The following is a 17,144-nucleotide window of genomic DNA, read 5'->3' on the forward strand; positions in this document are numbered from 1 at the left end:
ATTTATTATCCCCATCTTGAGCATAATGGGACGGTTGGTAAGCAGCTACTTAATGCACCCATGTTCTCTTCTAACACCTTTCCTTTGGGGGGTTACAGGAGTACCCCTCGGTAGCAATCATTTGCGAAATTCCCTAACAGCTATATTCATCAGAAATTTAATAAGTCCATTTGCTTGTCCAGCCGAACTAAAAAGGGAGTCAAGGGTGGTTGTGGTTTATCACCTCCAAGATGTGGGGCTCAATCTTGCTGAAACTACAGGAGTCGTCTTTACAGAAACATATTTGCTCTTTTCATTTCCTTTCTTGGAAGTGGAAGGCTAAGATCAAAGCACTGGGGTGACCTTCACTGTACGCATACTATAGTGGACGCATATAATGAATGTTCAACACCTTTTTCTCAGCTTCCCACAGCTTCAGAACAGATCCAAGGGTGACTTTGTAAAACATGCATGATGTGGTTGTGTTTAAGTTCAAGTTCAGGAATTTGTATAGCGCACTACTCACCCAGAGGGTCTCAAGGCGCTTGAGGGAGGGTGTTTGCATTACTTATCGAATAGCCAGGTTTTTAGCTTCTTTCTGAAGGAGAGGCGATTCTGTGTAAGGCGGAGGTGAGTGGGGAGAGAATTCCATGTTTTGGCCGCTAAGTAGGAGAAGGATCTTCCTCCCATGGTGGATCTATGGATGCGCGGAATTGCGGCGAGGGCTTGATTGGATGATCGTAGTTGGCGGGTGGGTGTGTAGAAGGACAGTCGTGTGTTGAGGCATTCGGGTCCTAGGTCGTAGAGGGCTTTGTGTACGTGGGTGAGGCGACGGAACGTTATTCTCTTGTTGACGGGGAGCCAGTGGAGGTCTTTCAGGTGACCGGAAATGTGAGCTTGACGGGGGATGTCCAATATGAGTCTGGCTGAGGCGTTTTGGATGCGTTGGAGTTTTTTCTGTAGTTTGGCTGTGGTTCCGGCGTAGAGGGTATTTCCATAATCCAGTCGGCTAGTGACCAGTGCGTGGGTGATTGTCTTTCTTGTTTCGGTGGGGATCTTGTTTCGGTGGGGATCCAGCGGAAGATTTTTTTTAGCATGCGAAGGATGTTGAAGCATGAAGATGAGACGGCGTTGACTTGTCTGGTCATCGAGAGGGAGGAGTCTAGGATGAAGCCCAGGTTACGTGCGTGTTCTGTAGGTATGGGTGCTGTACCCACGGCCGGAGGCCACCATGAGTCATCCCAGGCAGAGGGGGATGATCCTAAGATGAGGACTTCCGTTTTGTCCAAGTTTAGTTTTAAACGACTGTTCTTCATCCATTCGGCTACTTCTTTCATTCCTTCATGTAGATTGGTTTTGGCGGTGTTAGGGTCTTTGGTGAGGGAGAGGATCAGCTGGGGGTCGTCTGCATAGGAGATGATGTTGAGGTTATGTTGTCGTGCAATGGATGCGAGGGGACTCATGTAAACGTTGAAGAGGGTGGGACTGAGTGATGATCCTTGTGGTACGCCGCAGATGACTTCGGTGGCGTCTGATTTGAATGGGGGGAGGCGGACTCTCTGGGTTCTCCCGGCGAGGAACAAGATGATCCAGTCCAGAGCTTTACCTTGTATTCCGACGTTGCTGAGGCGTTGTATGAGGATGCTATGGCAGACTGTGTCGAAGGCGGCGGAGAGGTCAAGTAGGATGAGGGCAACTGTTTCTCCGTTGTCCAGTAACGTTCGGATGTCTGTAGCTGCGATGAGGGCGGTTTCGGTGCTGTGTTTGGCTCGGAAGCCGGACTGTGAGGGGTCGAGGGAATTGTTGGATTCAAGGAAGGTGGCGAGCTGACTATTGACGGCTTTCTCAATGACTTTGGCAGGGAATGGGAGGAGTGAGATGGGGCGGTAGTTCTTAAGTTCAGAGGGGTCTGCTGTGGGTTTCTTCAGAAGAGCGCTGAGTTCGGCACGTTTCCAGCTTTCTGGGAAGGTAGCGGAGTTGAAGGAACAGTTGATGACATCGCGGAGATGGGGTGCGATGATGGAGTCTGCTTTGTTGAAAATGTGGTGGGGACATGGGTCGGTTGGCGATCCTGAGTGGATGGAGTTCATCAGGCGGATGGTGTCTTCAGTGGTGATTGGGTCCAGACGCAAAGGTTGTGAGGGTGCTGTTTAGGTTCGGAGGTGGGTGGAGTGGACTGTTCTTCGGACTGGTTTTCAAAGATGTCGTTGGTGCCGGCGGTGGGGTTGGTAAATTCTTTGACGATGTTAAATAGTTCCTTGCTGTTGTGGGCGTTGAATGCTGATTTCTTGGTGGATCGGATCAATTGGTGGTGTTTGCGAGTGGCGTCCTCGAAGGTGGTCAGGTTGTCAGTGGTTGGGTTTTTTCTCCTGGTTTTCGAGAGTTCGACATAACTTCTTGGATTTCTTGAGGTCATCGTTGAACCAGGGGGCCTTTTTGCTATCTTGTTTGTTCTGGTGGTTTTTCAAGGGTGCTAATTCGTCAGCGCTGTGGGTGATCCATTGTGTGAGTTTGGTGGCAGCTTAGTTTGGGTCCGATGATATGGCAGGCGGGTTTTGGTTAAGCGATGTGGAGAGTTGGTCGGTGGTGATTTTGTTCCAGTTTCTTCGAGGAATAGGTTGTGGGGGGTTGTGGGTCGAGGTCTTTTTGTAGCTGAAGTGAACGCAGCTGTGGTCCGTCCAATGGAGAGCTGTGGTGTGATCGAAGGAGATGTGTTTGCTGGAGGTGAAGATAGGGTCGAGCGTGTGTCCAGCAAGGTGGGTGGGGGTGTCAACAAGTTGTTTGAGTCCGAGATTGGCCAGGTTGTCCAGAAGGGTGGTGGTGTTGCTGTCGTTTTCCTTTTCCAGGTGGAAGTTGAGGTCTCCCAGTAGAATGTAGTTCTCGGAGGTGAGGGCATGTGGGCTGACGAGGTCAGTGATGTCTTCGTTGAATTGTGCGCGGGTTCCTGGTGGTCTGTAGATGAGGGTGCCTCCAAGTGTGGTCCTGGGGTCGGTGTGGATCTGGAAGTGAAGGTGTTCGGCGGTAGCTAGGTTATCGTCGGAGCTGGTCATGATTTGGATGGTGTTCTTATGGACGATGGCGATGCCTCCTCCTGTTTGGTTGGTGCGGTCTTTTCGGATGATCTTGTAAGCGTCCGGGATGGCTATGGCGAGGTCGGGCGCTGATGAGGTGTTCATCCAGGTTTCTGTTAGGAAGGCGACGTCCGGCGATGCAGTGTCGAGTAGGTCCCAGAGTTCAGTGGCGTGTTTGTGGACTGAGCGGGTGTTCAGCAGGATGCACTTCAGGTAGTTAGAGTCGGAGTTGTGTTTGGAGTTAGTGGATTTGGTGTGGGTCCTGATGCAGGCGAACTTGCAGGAGTGGCAGGCGAAGGGTCCATGGGTGTGTCCTGGGGCAGCTTCGCAGCATTGTGGTATGCATCCGGGGTTAAGGGCAAAGAGGGTAGCGGTGTCATACGTTATGCCGGTGGAGTGGGTTTTGCAAGGACCAGGGGGTCTGGCGCGGACGGGCGTAGACGGGCATACCTTTGGCGCACCTTCGGCGCGCATGGGGCGCGACCTTTGCGCGTAAGAGCTTCTGTCATAAATGGATAGTGGTGGGGGCGGAGCGAGGGAGGAGCAGCTGGGAGGAGGGACGGGCCAGGAGTCAACAAACAAAATGGCAGTACAAACAACAAGCGATACAGGGGCACCACCGGAGCTATGCTACGATCTGGGCAGTGGAAGCGGCACAAAGAGGCATAAACAATTCTACAGGTGATGCGAGCAGTGCAACAATGGGAATTAGGTCAGAGAGCAAGGCACAACAATTAGCGGCAAGCGCTAAGACACTAGGCTGCAAGTGCTACGATATTACATAAAGTTACAGACAATGATTAAACATCAAGCGCTATGATACCAGGCAGCAAGCGCTACGATACCAGACAGAGTAATAGGCACCAGGGATGGCCAGGGAGCGTGGGGAGCGACCGCTTCAGACGGATCCAACACGGTCTAGTATCACGACACATTAGTGGTTGCTCTAGGCCTGGAAATTAGTTCATGGACTGTGCCAGTTTAGGTCATGGGGCTACTTTGCAATTTCTCTAGGTGGCATTCCAAGCGGACACCCAAGGGCAGAGCCTGAAATCAGTACAGAAATCATCTTGAAGTAAGTTGTGGTTTTTAGGCTGTGTGGACAAATCGGGTGCTCTCTCATAGGCACGAAAAGCACCTCTGAACAGCAGGTAGTAGGAGTGGAAACTAGGTCATAAAGGTAATCTGTGTCTTCGGGTCAATTAAATGGCCACAATCTAAAACTGCTCTGTGCGGTCAACAAACAGCTGTGTGAGCACCTGGGAGAGGTTTGAGCAGCCCCACCTGTTGGGGTGGGATTGCGGACATTGCAGCCCACAGCCGGGCGGCGAGGGCTACCATTGGAAGATGAGGCCTGTAACAAGTCAGGCCTGTCCGGGCAGGGATCAGAGCCTACACAGAAGGTAGGGCCTGCCGCTGCAACCTACGATTTGTTGACTTCCCCGAGAGGTGCGAGGGTCCCTCGATGGAACGTTTCCAGAATCAATGGCCCCCACATTGATGCCCCCTGGAGGCTCCCTCATTTCGGTTTGTCATTGAGCAGGATCACAGGGCAATGGGGCAGCACCCCCTCCACCCCCAAGCTCAGACCAGTGATTGCAAACCTCCTTATTTTATATGTATACAGACGGTATACTCAAATTCGCCAAGCTTCAAGACATTATTGTGCACTAATCACAGCTCATCACAACCTTTCCAGATTATACTAGGACGGCAGTCATTTCAAGTGGCTAAGCAGCATCTCAGGGAACTCGATATTCATTACATGCTCCTATATCTGGCGAAGCTGAAGGTCCTGTACCAATCACAGACATTATTCTTTTAAACGCCAGCGAAACCTCACACTACCCAGTCAATGGAATTGGATTCATCTCAAAGAGAGAGATGCAACAGACTGACTAAGACCCCAGCAAAAAAGTCGTAATAGGTCACGTTCCTTAGGGAGGAACTCCCGGCGGACCAAAGGCACTCCAGCCGCTGAGAGTAGAGCCCAGGAATCCCTGGCATTTCCCACACTTACCTCCAAGTAACACTGATGGGAAATCTAAATCCTTTGGGTGCTTTCTCTGAACTCCGATGTACTCTCCTCTATGTGTGGCCAGAAGACATTTGGAGTGGATGGTTAACAACCGCAGGCCCCCGTTCTTTCCTTTTTCTGTTGGGTATGGGGAATCATTGGGTCAGACTTGACGGAGCTCCCCATTGGGGCTCAGGAGTGGTCTGCCTCACAACAGACACTTCCTGTTTCCAAAGTATTTGGGGGTGGGGTGTTGAGGGTTAATGGTTTCTGATTTAGTATTATTTTCGAGGGGTCTTGTATGCTTTATCATTGTGTTACATGTCTGCCGGACACCTGACTTCCCACACGCCTTATCTGTCTACTCTCGCCACTCACCTTCCTTCAAAAATGACCCTCCGTCCATAGGTCAAATAGACCACTTACTTGACAAGGTTAAGAGAAGGGCGTTAGTAACATGCCAAGATGGTGGCTATTCTCCTCCTCCAAGAAACACACAGTCCTGTGTCTGGCTAAGGTCAGTTATTCTAAAGTATTTTACTCTGGGTTTATGAGGGGGTCCAGGTATCCTGATAAAAAATAAAAAAAACTGTCCCATATCAACATAATAAATCATGGTCGACCAACAGGGCCAATACCTTGCAGTTATAGGTATGCTGGGGAATCCCTCCCATTTATATGTGTTTATGCTCCATACCCATACCGCCCCGTACCCCCCGGTCCTACATTTGCGGAGCTAATGACGAAATTATGGGGCAATCTGCCTGGGAGTCTAATGATGTTGACTGGGGACTGGAACAGGGTGGTGAAGCCTAAAATATATCGGCGGAGCCCTAGTGGAGCGCTCCCAGAGTCTGGAGCAACATCCTTCTCTTCCATCTCTGCTTTGGGCTCGGCCGACATATGGAAGGCCCATCATATGGTTGACTGGGTCTACACAATCATCTCAGCTGCCAATGGTTTATTTTCCCATCTGGATTATTTCCTTGACCCGCGGCCCTACCAATATAGAGTTTCGGACATTACGGTTTTGGCCAGAGGTCTGTTCGATCACTATGCAGCTCTAGGTGGGCCATTGCCGCCTATCACCATAGCCACTGCAGAACCGGTAATACTATTGTCACATGGAACGCTCTATTGGGGCGTACTTCATCAATAGTGTCGCACCTCCTATCACCTGAGACACTGTGTGAAGCCCTGAAATTCACATTAAGGAGGGGGGGGTTGTGGGGTGGGAGGGGGGCTTGGCATTAGTTATTGCGTAGAGTTGCAGCGGCGTAAGACGCGTGAATTGGTGGACCTCAACACTCAAATAACAGCATTGGACGAGCAGTCGTGAGGCAGATGGACAGGTGGCACGTAGATAACTGGGTCTCTTACAGGTACAATACCAACATGTCATGCTAGAACAGGCTAAAAAATCCTGGCAGGTGGCTCAAAGTTGCATTTATCAATAGGGAAGATAAATCCAGTAAAAATGCTCGATAGAGTATGTCAGAGTGTTATCCATGCCCCCCCTTACCCCTCAAATTCAGGACTCATCTGGCACATTGCTCACAGATCCTTAGAAGACAGCACACAGCTCTGCTGTTCATTTCAAGGGTGCATGTGCTAGGAAGGAGGTCCTATCCCAGGAGCAGATTGTAGATTTTGTACATGCCCTCCCCTCAAGATTCTTTCTACAACTGACTGAGTCACTAAACAGCGCCCTTACTGGGATTAAACACTGGGAATGCCCCAGGTCCCAATGGGTTCCCATGCAAGTTTGATAAATCTCATATGCCCAAACTGCAGTAGTACACTCTGCAGTCCTGGCCACCATCCTTCCACCCGATTTGAGCCATGTAGAGATAGTGGTTTTTCCCCCCAAGCCTGGCTGACGGATGAGCATTCCTCTTATCTCCAATCTTGGTAAACCGAAGGCTTCCCGCTTTCAAAACATGTTCGGTGTCTCACAGAGCTGAACTTTGCTGCGGACTAATAGGGTTAAATTAAGGCCACAAATCCCAATCCCAGCAGGGAATGTTCAGCCTTCCCTCTTCTGGCGAGTGGTAAACCGAGTAGCATGCAGGGCACCCCGCTGTCAAGACACGTTGGGTGGCTTAGTGAGCTAAACTCAGTGAGCTGAGGACTAATCGGGTTAAATTAGGTTACAAATCCAAATCCCAGTAGGGCGAGCTCAGCCTTCCAGCTTCTGAAGATTAGTAAACCGAGTAGCATAGATTTGGTAATAGTGGTACGCATTATTTACAGCTCTGAGAAAAGCTTGAAGTCCAGAAACGCAACAGAATGGTGTGTCAAATGTAAAACAGGTAAGAATCTGAGGACACCTGTGATGGCGGGAGGAATCACAACAGGACATGATTTCTGAGAGATGTGCCAAGTCACAAATGGCACATAATTATGCTTTTCAACATTATAGACTGATATCTGCTGCTAATGTATCAAAAAGATCCTCATTGCCAACTTTTGGGGTACGTTTTTAAATGAATCTCATTACAAATATTTTGCTAAACTATTTAGGGTAGCTATCTGGTTAAAAAATTATCCACAGTCAATATTTTATATGAAAAGACACTTTAAAATGTAAGTATACTTTTAAAAACGTAACTTTTACACTTGGAAACGTTTAGTGAATGCAAGCAGGGGTACATGGAAGAACCGCTTAGTGAAAAGAACAGAAACACAATTCTACTAGTTGAAAGGATATTCGGTAATTCTGCAAAATTATAATTCTATGAATAGTAAAATCTTTGGATTTGGTACAATGTTTAAAGCATGCATTACCTTCCCTTGAATTTCTTTTTTCTGACAACGTTAGAATTAGACGGGTTACATTAATTAGTAAGTACTAAACAAGCATGTGATTCTTGATCAGGCATCTTTCTTAGGTAAGAAAAAAAAACCTAAATAAATAAATACCTGTATCAGCTGAAAGTATAACGGCATTCTCCAGTTATTTAACAGGAATGATGAAAGGCGCTAAAGTTTTAAATGGGGTTGAGGTAAACAATATGACTTTCATCCCCTCCATTATTCAATCAAGAATGAAATGGCCACTGAAAATAACTAAAATGCACAAGACCCTGACAGTGTTTATGTACCTTGCTCTTTGGATTCTTCTGACTGGTCTTCTGTTTTGGTTGTAATTGTGGATATTCGGTCATTGTACCGCACCTTATCATCTTTCAAGATTTTGAAAACCTGCCAACAGCAGAGAAGAAAATATGATTTTAAGACTACAGGATTAGCTTAATTCCACTATTGGCACTGTTGTGCAAATGTACATTTGCAGGCCAGATTTTATAATCCTACATTATACAACATGAATCACAGCACACACCTTTCCCATGCTTTAGGAAAATGTAATAAGCCAAGCATTATATGAAATACTCTGAATTCCTTCGCAAACTAAGGTCTACAATTTTCTGAGCAATAAAGCATCTTAATACGATGCCCACCAAATGTTTTTGTAACAGACATTTTCATGTTCGTTAACACAAAATATGTGAAATACATATTTTAAGAAAAATAAAATGTCAACTAAACATATTTCCATAAATAACAAAAACACAAACGAAATACAAAAATCATGCATTTCATTATTTGGAAAAACAGTTAGTAGTAGCACATACAAACTTGCACCAGCTAATTAAAGTAGACCCACATACAGCACATAAAACAAAGAGCAAACCCGAGACAATGGTTCCTAAACATAAAATGTTAATGTTTTCTAAAAAAAATAAAAAAAATGTGAGCAAATAAAGCCTTTTGGTTCTAGTTCATTACCTACATGCTCACTACAGTTCAAACCTATCAACAAGAACGACTAACATGAGATGGCAGGGGGTTCTACAGTGTAGACTTAATTGTTAAGAAGAGCAAAACGAGAGTGGAGTGTGAAATGAGGCCTAAGGCATAGAATTAGTGTGTAGATAATTATTTTATTGATGGGCATAAGGTTCCCGGTGTAATCCAGAAAACCTTTGAAAGACTCCTGTCGGGGATGGAAAAAAGATAAAGTTAATTTTATGGTGACTCAATTACTACAGTCCCAAAGTTCCTGCCAAGTATCACCTAAACTGTTAATTCAAACTTCTGCGTGCCAGCAAAGCACAACCAGAAACACCATATGCAGCACCGCCTGCATTGTGTGAATGCACATGTGATCCTTGACCAGTGTTGTCTAGAAAAAGGAGTAATGTCTATTGGTGTTGTGGCCACAGGCTGTGCGATCAGCAGGAGGGAGTTGAGATTAGTGAAAGGGTTATGAACGAACAGTAACAAAGGCATCAGAAAGGTAACTCTCCCGTCCCGATTCTCCCATTCTCAACTTTGCAACTAGACTGCACAGCAACTGAAAATAAGAAAAGGTAGAGAAGGAAGCATTGATAGTTTAGGCAAGTAGATTATGCATAACCAGAGAGTAGCTTATCCAGTCCAAGACTACTCAACCTTCTGCATTTGTAATCCAGCATATTACTTTATCAATGCAGGCTTACCAAACGCCAGAACATTACTAAAAATCTGAAATGGATAAGCTTGACACACAAGCAATAGCAGAAACTTAAAGCTCTGCAGAATTTCCAGAATAAACTTAGAATACAATGCAGATAGTAGCTATTAGTGGAACATGATGGTGTGCAACTAGAAGATTTGACACTGGCAGCTGTTCAGCTGATATCAATGCTGACAAAATTCACAAACAGTTGGTGTGTAGAACCCAGAACCTTAGTTCGATCAAGGTGAAAACACACAACATTCCTGGCAAGGTTGTGAAGAGTCAATTTGGACACTAAGGCATGCAGGCAAGGAAGAATGTTGCAAGTACAACCTCCTCATTCAAATAAAATTCGTACAACCTTTAAAACGAGGGGGAGGGGGGGGTGGCTCCACAGGATGAATATAATCCAGTAGAATGCCATGACAACTACTGGGGCACAATCGGATCTCCATTCACTTAAGTGGCTGACCAATTATATAGTTATCAAGAAGTAATACATAAGTGATAGAAGCTACAGTGACTTATGCCCACCTGCTCAAAAGGTTAAGTATCCATCAATGGTGGGGACAGGCTTCGATCTTTATGAATCCATGGAGCAACTGTTCAGAGGAAACAGAGGACTCTGCATGATCAGATGTCTTTAGATGACATGGTCCTACAGGACTCCTGAGACATATTTTGATAGGAGTGAATGACAGTCAGGTCAGTCTTCAAGGAATCCATTTGCACCCTAGTTTCAACCAGGATACCCAGGAAAGCTATAACTTCATCCATAAAGTAAGCAGATGTACTCAGGTTAGTCACCAATGACGAATGGCAGAATATCAGACATATGCTTGTGCATGAAGGTGTGATGAAGTACTTCCTAGTAGCCACCAAGATATCCAGGTTGTCTGCAAGAGGCCCAGAAGTGCAAAGGATATTTCAACGCCAGTTGACCAAAGATACTCCTCTCCTTCCATGGCTGACAATATCTCATCTGAGAGCGGCTGATGCAGTCCCTCTGGAGTAGCGAAGCAGGTCTGAGGCGTGCCAAGAGCAAGCAGTAGACACTACGATGACTGAACAACTTGGATGGTCTCTGATCTTTCACTGGACTCTTAAAAGGTCACAGTGTTATGAGGAAAGGGATATATAAATGCCCCAACATTATGCAGTGCCATCGGCATCCCGGCCCCTTACCCACCCAGAATGACAACTAGTCATACCGTGGTGATACATGAGAAGAAGTATCAATGGTTGGACGACCCCATCCTTGACCACTAACAGGGGTTTGGGGCTTTGTGGTGAATCTTCCACTCATGTGGGTGAGGGGAGATCCCCACTCAGGCTATTCACATTCATGTTGTCAATACCTGCAATGTGGAAGGCTAACACAAACATGATGCGCTTAGTTAATTAGAACAGTGCCATATGCTTGTTCATGGCAATCAACATTTTGGTTCTCACCACTAGAAAGAAAGAAAAAAAAGAAAGAAAAAGGATTGCAATGCAAGAAAGATCATCTTTAGTTACAATGCATCTATGTAAAGAGATGAATTGGGTATCTTCCACCACGGACTGAAGGAGCGTTTCCAGCAAGAATCATCCCAACCTTATTCCAATATGTCCGTGGCGACCATAAGCTGTAAATGGAAAAGGTAAAATGAGCATCTCACAGGTGACTTGAGAGCATGCATAAAACCTTGCAAAATGAAGGAGAGGGTTAAGGCTGGTCACCAAGGAGGTACCCTTTTTACTACTCTTGATGACTGTTATGGGGATGCAAGTAACACCTAGCATAGGCTATGTAGGGTCAAAAACCCTGAGTAATTTGTTCATTGTAAAGCCAAGTGCAAGTCTCTTAGATTAAATTACCATCCTTTGAATGAAGCAGGAAGGATCCTTTGTGTACAATGAACTACAACCAAACCAGTTTTAGCAGGTCAGCCTTTCACTACAGCCAAGGTGAGGGAAAAACTGCTGCACACTTTATACAACTAGCCGAGCTGTCTGCCCATCCATCACATAGTGGTGTTTTTAGTTTTTTAAAGAACAAATGCAAGTGCCCAGCAGCGGCATCTGATTGGCCGGAGAAAATCTGGAACCCAATAGGCACCAAATAATGTCAATTCCACTAGACTCTGGTGAGATGAAGCCTACCAGATAGGACAATGCACGTTGATATGATGGTCTCCCCCAAAGTCTGGGGGCCAACTTTGTATCTGAGCAGTCAATTGGTTGGTGGCCAATTGAAGTTGAACACTTTGGCTTATCTAGTGTTTAACTTTTATTAGGAAGAAGCTTTGCAGACTTGTGCAGAGGAAGGTAAGATACAGAGGCAGAATATTTGTCTTGCAATTTCCCACAGGAGAGGAGGAGATTATAGCCCAGTATCAACGAAAAAATGACTTTTTATGCACCCTGAAGTAGAGGAGAGAGACTCCCTTTTGCATAGAGACTGTGCCCAAATTCAGAAATAAGCCTCCAGGTAAAGCTCACGCTGTAATGCTGTGAGGGTATTCAATTTGAAGACCGACAGCACCAGAAAAGAATGCAAGCTGTCCTGCCTAACAGACTGAGAAACAGAAATCACCTGTGCAATGGTGCAATTACAGGGAGAGACTAGTGCTGCATCACAGAGCATTGTGTTCACTCACTCCTGAATCATCTGTCCACTATCACAAAATAGTGTTCTCTCTCCAATGCCATGCCACATTGGTGACTGCAACCCAGCATAAATGAGCAGAAACGCCAGTTCCCACTGAGAACTGACTGTGATCCACCTATGTAACTTGCCAGCCAGTTAAAAAAAAATCTCTCAAGAACCAAGGGAGTTCCTGTGTGTGCCTGATCAAACCAGATACACATCTGCAATTGAAACAAACAAACCCTTAGTGACTGGTGAGTCACACTAATTATTTCCTAAACCCAGACAATCGTCCCTATAGACCAAAGTACATAAGAACTGAACTGTGGGCCTTACAGCTTTGCAAGATACCAAATTCTGCAGCATGGGTAAATGTAATCCTACTCTGCTTCCATTAACAATTTAAGAATAAAGAGGAAGTCTGGGGGACTTTGAAACCAGCTGTCCCAGAATGTGGTAGTTCCAGAGATACTGTGCATAGTAGACATGATTTGTTCAGGTTTACCAAATACCAAAGGAATCCGGTTAAAAGACCCGCAATAGCCCTAGGTTGTAACATTACTGCTGAGGATAACTATACCTTATCCCATTGGAGAAATGAGATTTGAAAAACAAATCGCAACAGATTTTCAAGGGATTCCTTGCCTAACACAAATTAAATACATTTCTGCAGGAGCTATGCACTGCAAGTTTAAAAACTACAGTCTGAGGTCTGAAGCCCAGTGATGCAAGTCATCAGAATGTACCCAAGACTTGTGAAGTTCCAGTGATCTATAAAAGTAGAACTGAGGGAAGACAAAGAAGCACCGGGCAATCTCACACAGATGAGATAGTCTGAGTGTAAGAAGAGATCCCAGGACTAAAGATGGGAGGGCTTTCCGATCTTAAGTTGCAGAACAGATTGAGAGTGGTAGAAGGCAACGAGTATGGGAGGCCAACCTGAGTGCCCAAGCATCTGAACAGAAACCAAAAGCAGGGAGCATTATGTCAAAGGCTCTCAAGCACCTAATAGGACAAGGCAAACTCCTATATTAGGAAATGTGCAAAATATACAAGACAGGTCAAAGCGGAACTGTGCAAGGTATCATGATGGGTTTTGTTTTACCAGGAGGTTACTTCCTTCGACACAGGGCCCTCACCATAATGATTAGGCAATACTTAGGGGGGAGGGGGAAATGGGTGGGTCATCGGGAGGTATGGAACCGCATGTACTGGCAGGATGTAGATCTGTAGCACTGTCAGCGGAAAAATAAAGACAGTTTCCTGCCTGTACAAGGCAATGAGACAGGACATGCACAAGCCACTAGAGCGCTTGCGATTACAATGGGAAGAGATTTGGGTAAACAGATCCCAGAGGCTGAATGGGACAGGATCCTAGAGCGGACCCAGAAAGTATCTAGGAATGCGCGATTCAAATGGATTAATTTCTACATACCCCGTACCGCATTAGAAGATACTTCTGTATAGACACAGCAGTGTGCCCGAGGTGCGGAGGGAGAGAAGCACATCATACACATGTTCAGTAGCTGCCCCACGCTGCATGTTTCTGGGAAGAGATTAGACAAGTGATAGCGGATCTCATAGACAGGGAGCTCCTGCACACCCCATAGCATTTCTTACAAGGATTGTTCCCACACACAGCCAAATATAAAACGACCGGGAAGTTTTAGGATTTGGCTTTTGTCCTGGCCAAAAGGAAAATAGCCAGAAACTGGAAGGCACCGGGAGGGCCTATGAATGTTTCCTGGAGGAGGGAGCTAGAGAAATGGGCGGGGCGGAAGGCGGATTGCTGCTCAGGGAGGCTGGCCCGAGGCATAGAGAAGATAGACAGGGCAAGGGCCTGGGAAAACTTAGTAAGTGAATTGGCAATGGAGAGACAAGATAATAGTGGATCCAGAAGGAAATGACGGACAAGGACACCGGGAACAGGTGCGACAGACTCCGTAGTAAGCCAGAACCCATTAGTATTTGACGATTAGATTGTATCCACCTAAGCTCAACTCAAGGAGGGAGGGCTGGATAGTTATGTTGGGGCTAAGTTCTGAACAAATGCACCAGGAAAAGATGACCGTGTGTTTTATGTACTTGATTGAAGATGCACAAAAGGTTTATGACTGTAGATGATGCAGTTGAAAACCAATAACATCTGGTTGTAAAAACAATCAAAAAAATGATGGGTTTAAGGGCAAACCATGTCAACGCTATCCACTCTTTCGACTGGTTATGGTTTTGTTTTAGGGATGAGATCTCCAATATACCCCGTTTTACAGCTGAGCCTCACAATTGGACATTACTCTCCCATGGCACTGTCTTCTTGGATTTTGAACTATTGTGTTTCTAATAGTGACTAATAATGTCCATCTGCTCAGAGTTAAGTCTCATTTAGAGCAAAGTTGCATGGAGTCCGGCTACAGATCTCTTTATATGTACTTTTCGTACATATAGTACAGTCTTTTAAACAATTCTGTATTGATTGGTCAGGACATAATGTGATGCTTACTCTATTTTCAAGGCCCTTTTTGAAATTTTGTTCAATTTTCTTTGCAATTACAGTTAAGATTTTCAGACTGGTTCTCTCCTTGCAAAACAGCCCTTGCATTTCGAATGAAATGAGGACTTTGTCTTTTTGAAAGCCTCATTTCATCAAGTAGTTGACCACTGTGACCGAATAATAAGGCTTATCTTTGCTCCAGTCAGTCTCTCAGTTTCCAAATTGGTTTAAAAGCCAGAACTAGTTCCTATGCAGTTTCTCCAGATATTTCTCTCTTACGCAAGAAGCAAATTAGCCTCTGTGGTGCCGTCTGTAACTTATTTGGATCCTGTGGGTGCATAGGATTCCAATGTCAGTGGTGCTTATAGATTAACTTAATGCTTATAAAAGGATTTCTGTTCCTACTGTAGGATTGGCTACATACTCTGTGGTGTAATATTTAGAAGAGTGGGCATTCCTCACAAAACAATATCAACACACCAACCAGAGGTCGCTTGAAGAGGACCAGCAGAAAGGGGAGGCACTTTAAACCTGTCAACAGGCAGAGCGTCCTTGAATGAACCCAACAAACAGGCCTAGCAGGGTCACCTTCCATCTATGCGTAGTTGGAAACATCTAGCCAAATGCTCATGCTGCTAGAGTCAGATCTATCTGGCCATGCAGACTGCTGAAGTATTTGCCTTCTCTGGAGGCTAGGGCTCCACGCCAAAGCCTAGGCAGCGAAGAGTCCCTCTTTGCTGAAAGCACCACAAGCTTATGTCCACCTGTGATGGCCTGGCCTGAAATTAGCAGGAGAGCCCCCCACTCAACCTTGGTTTTCAGAGGAGCTAAGGCTTCTTAAAAAAATGTTGTGGACAAGAAAGGCACTGGAGAAAGTTTTAGGACACCAAGGACAAAGAATCATATAAAGGAACTACTGACACAATATAAAGAAATTATTCATAAAACTAAAATGAACTATTTTTCCGAGAAAATTGAAGTAGCAAAGAATAATTTTAAAGAATTGTTTGCTACGGTCCAGAAACTCAGCCACATTCAGCAGTCTAGACACAATGTAATAGACCAAGTTTTGTATAACACCCTAGCATCTTCCTTCTGTGGAAAAGTATCTAGCATCTATGATATGTTTGCCTCGTCATCTGTAAATGACAATAGCACTCAGTCTTCACAATCTGATGCAGAGAGAGCAGAATTAAAGGACCACAAAATTCTCAGAGTTTTTGATTTTCCTCAACTTTTAGATTTTCCACCTGTAGCTTATGAGCACGTCGCTAAACTTCTATCGGCCACCAAAACCGGATCGCCATTGAATTCATGCCCTCCTAAGATATTGCACACAGTGGCGGAGACAGTTGCACGTCAACTCACAGATATATTCAATCTAGCCATTAAAACTGGAATATTCTCTAAAATCTAGAAAAAGACCTCCATTTTACCTCTTAAAAAAAAAATCCAACTTGGATAAAACAGATTCAGGCAACTATCGTCCAATCTCTCGCCTGTCTTTGCCCGCTAAACTTCTTGAAAAATACATGAACAAAGAACTATCAACTTTCATTGCAGGGCTCGACAAATCCACTCGACCGCTCGCATTTGCGAGGTAAATTATATGAGGTAGAGCTATTTTTAGGTCGGTCCTACTTGCCCTTTCTGGCGAGTAGGAAAACATACTAACTTTTGTCCTCTGTCTATGAAAACAGAGCAAATGTGACAAGATAAAAAGATTTAAAGGCCTTTTTATTGCTCACAAAGCAAATGAGCAATAAAGATGCCTTTAAATCTAGTTATCTTGTCACATTTGCTCCGCTTTCAGAGACGGAGGTCAAGTAGGTTACTGTTAGGTCGAGGAGATTTTTCAAGGTACTAGACCTGCAGGACTAGTACCATTTTTCAGATTTTTCGAGCCCTGCATTAACAATAACCATATCCTGTACTCTAAGCAGTACAGCTTCTGGAGTGAGCACAGTACAGAGCTTGCACTGATCACTGCAACAGAAGAAATTAGGCGTTCAGTAGATAATGGAGGCATGGCTGCCCTGATACTGCTGGATCTTTCGGAGGCGTTTGTTACGGTAGCCTACTGATAAATCGGCTCAAAGAAATAGGTATAGCAGGTGCAGCCCTCTCATTTTTCAAATCCTTCCTGACAGATCATGAACAGTTCGTGAAGTGGATGACTTTAGGTCCCATAGCTTTAAACTCCCATGCGGAGTACCACAGGGCTCGTCTTTGAGCCCAACCCTTTTTAATGTGTATGTTACCCCGCTAGCAAGATTGATTAAATCCTACGGTTTGCTATGGTATCCTATGCAGACGATACTCCGATGATTGTATCCATGTCAAATAATAGTCAGGATAAAGCCCACAACTTTCACGCCTGCATGCGACATGTTAGTAGATGGAGACCTGCCTCAAGTTAAACTCTAATAAGTCAGAAGTTCTACTTTTTGGCA

The 17,144-nt window shown here is 45.2% G+C and overlaps 1 protein-coding gene across 2 annotated transcripts in view; it reads right to left on the reverse strand.

Annotated features, from left to right (window-relative positions):
• LOC147721191 (apoptosis-inducing factor 1, mitochondrial-like) overlaps nt 1–17,144 on the reverse strand; it is a 249,867-nt gene that overhangs the window by 204,326 nt on the left and 28,397 nt on the right. For both annotated transcript variants that reach the window (XM_086964674.1, XM_086964673.1), the window contains exon 3: nt 8,172–8,271. In XM_086964674.1, coding sequence (XP_086820800.1) covers nt 8,172–8,271 — 100 coding nt within the window. The remainder of the gene's footprint in view (nt 1–8,171; nt 8,272–17,144) is intronic.

The sequence above is a fragment of the Lissotriton vulgaris genome, chromosome 4_1 (genome assembly GCF_964263255.1).
Source record: "Lissotriton vulgaris chromosome 4_1, aLisVul1.2, whole genome shotgun sequence".
In the NCBI taxonomy this organism is placed as follows: Eukaryota; Metazoa; Chordata; class Amphibia; order Caudata; family Salamandridae; genus Lissotriton; species Lissotriton vulgaris.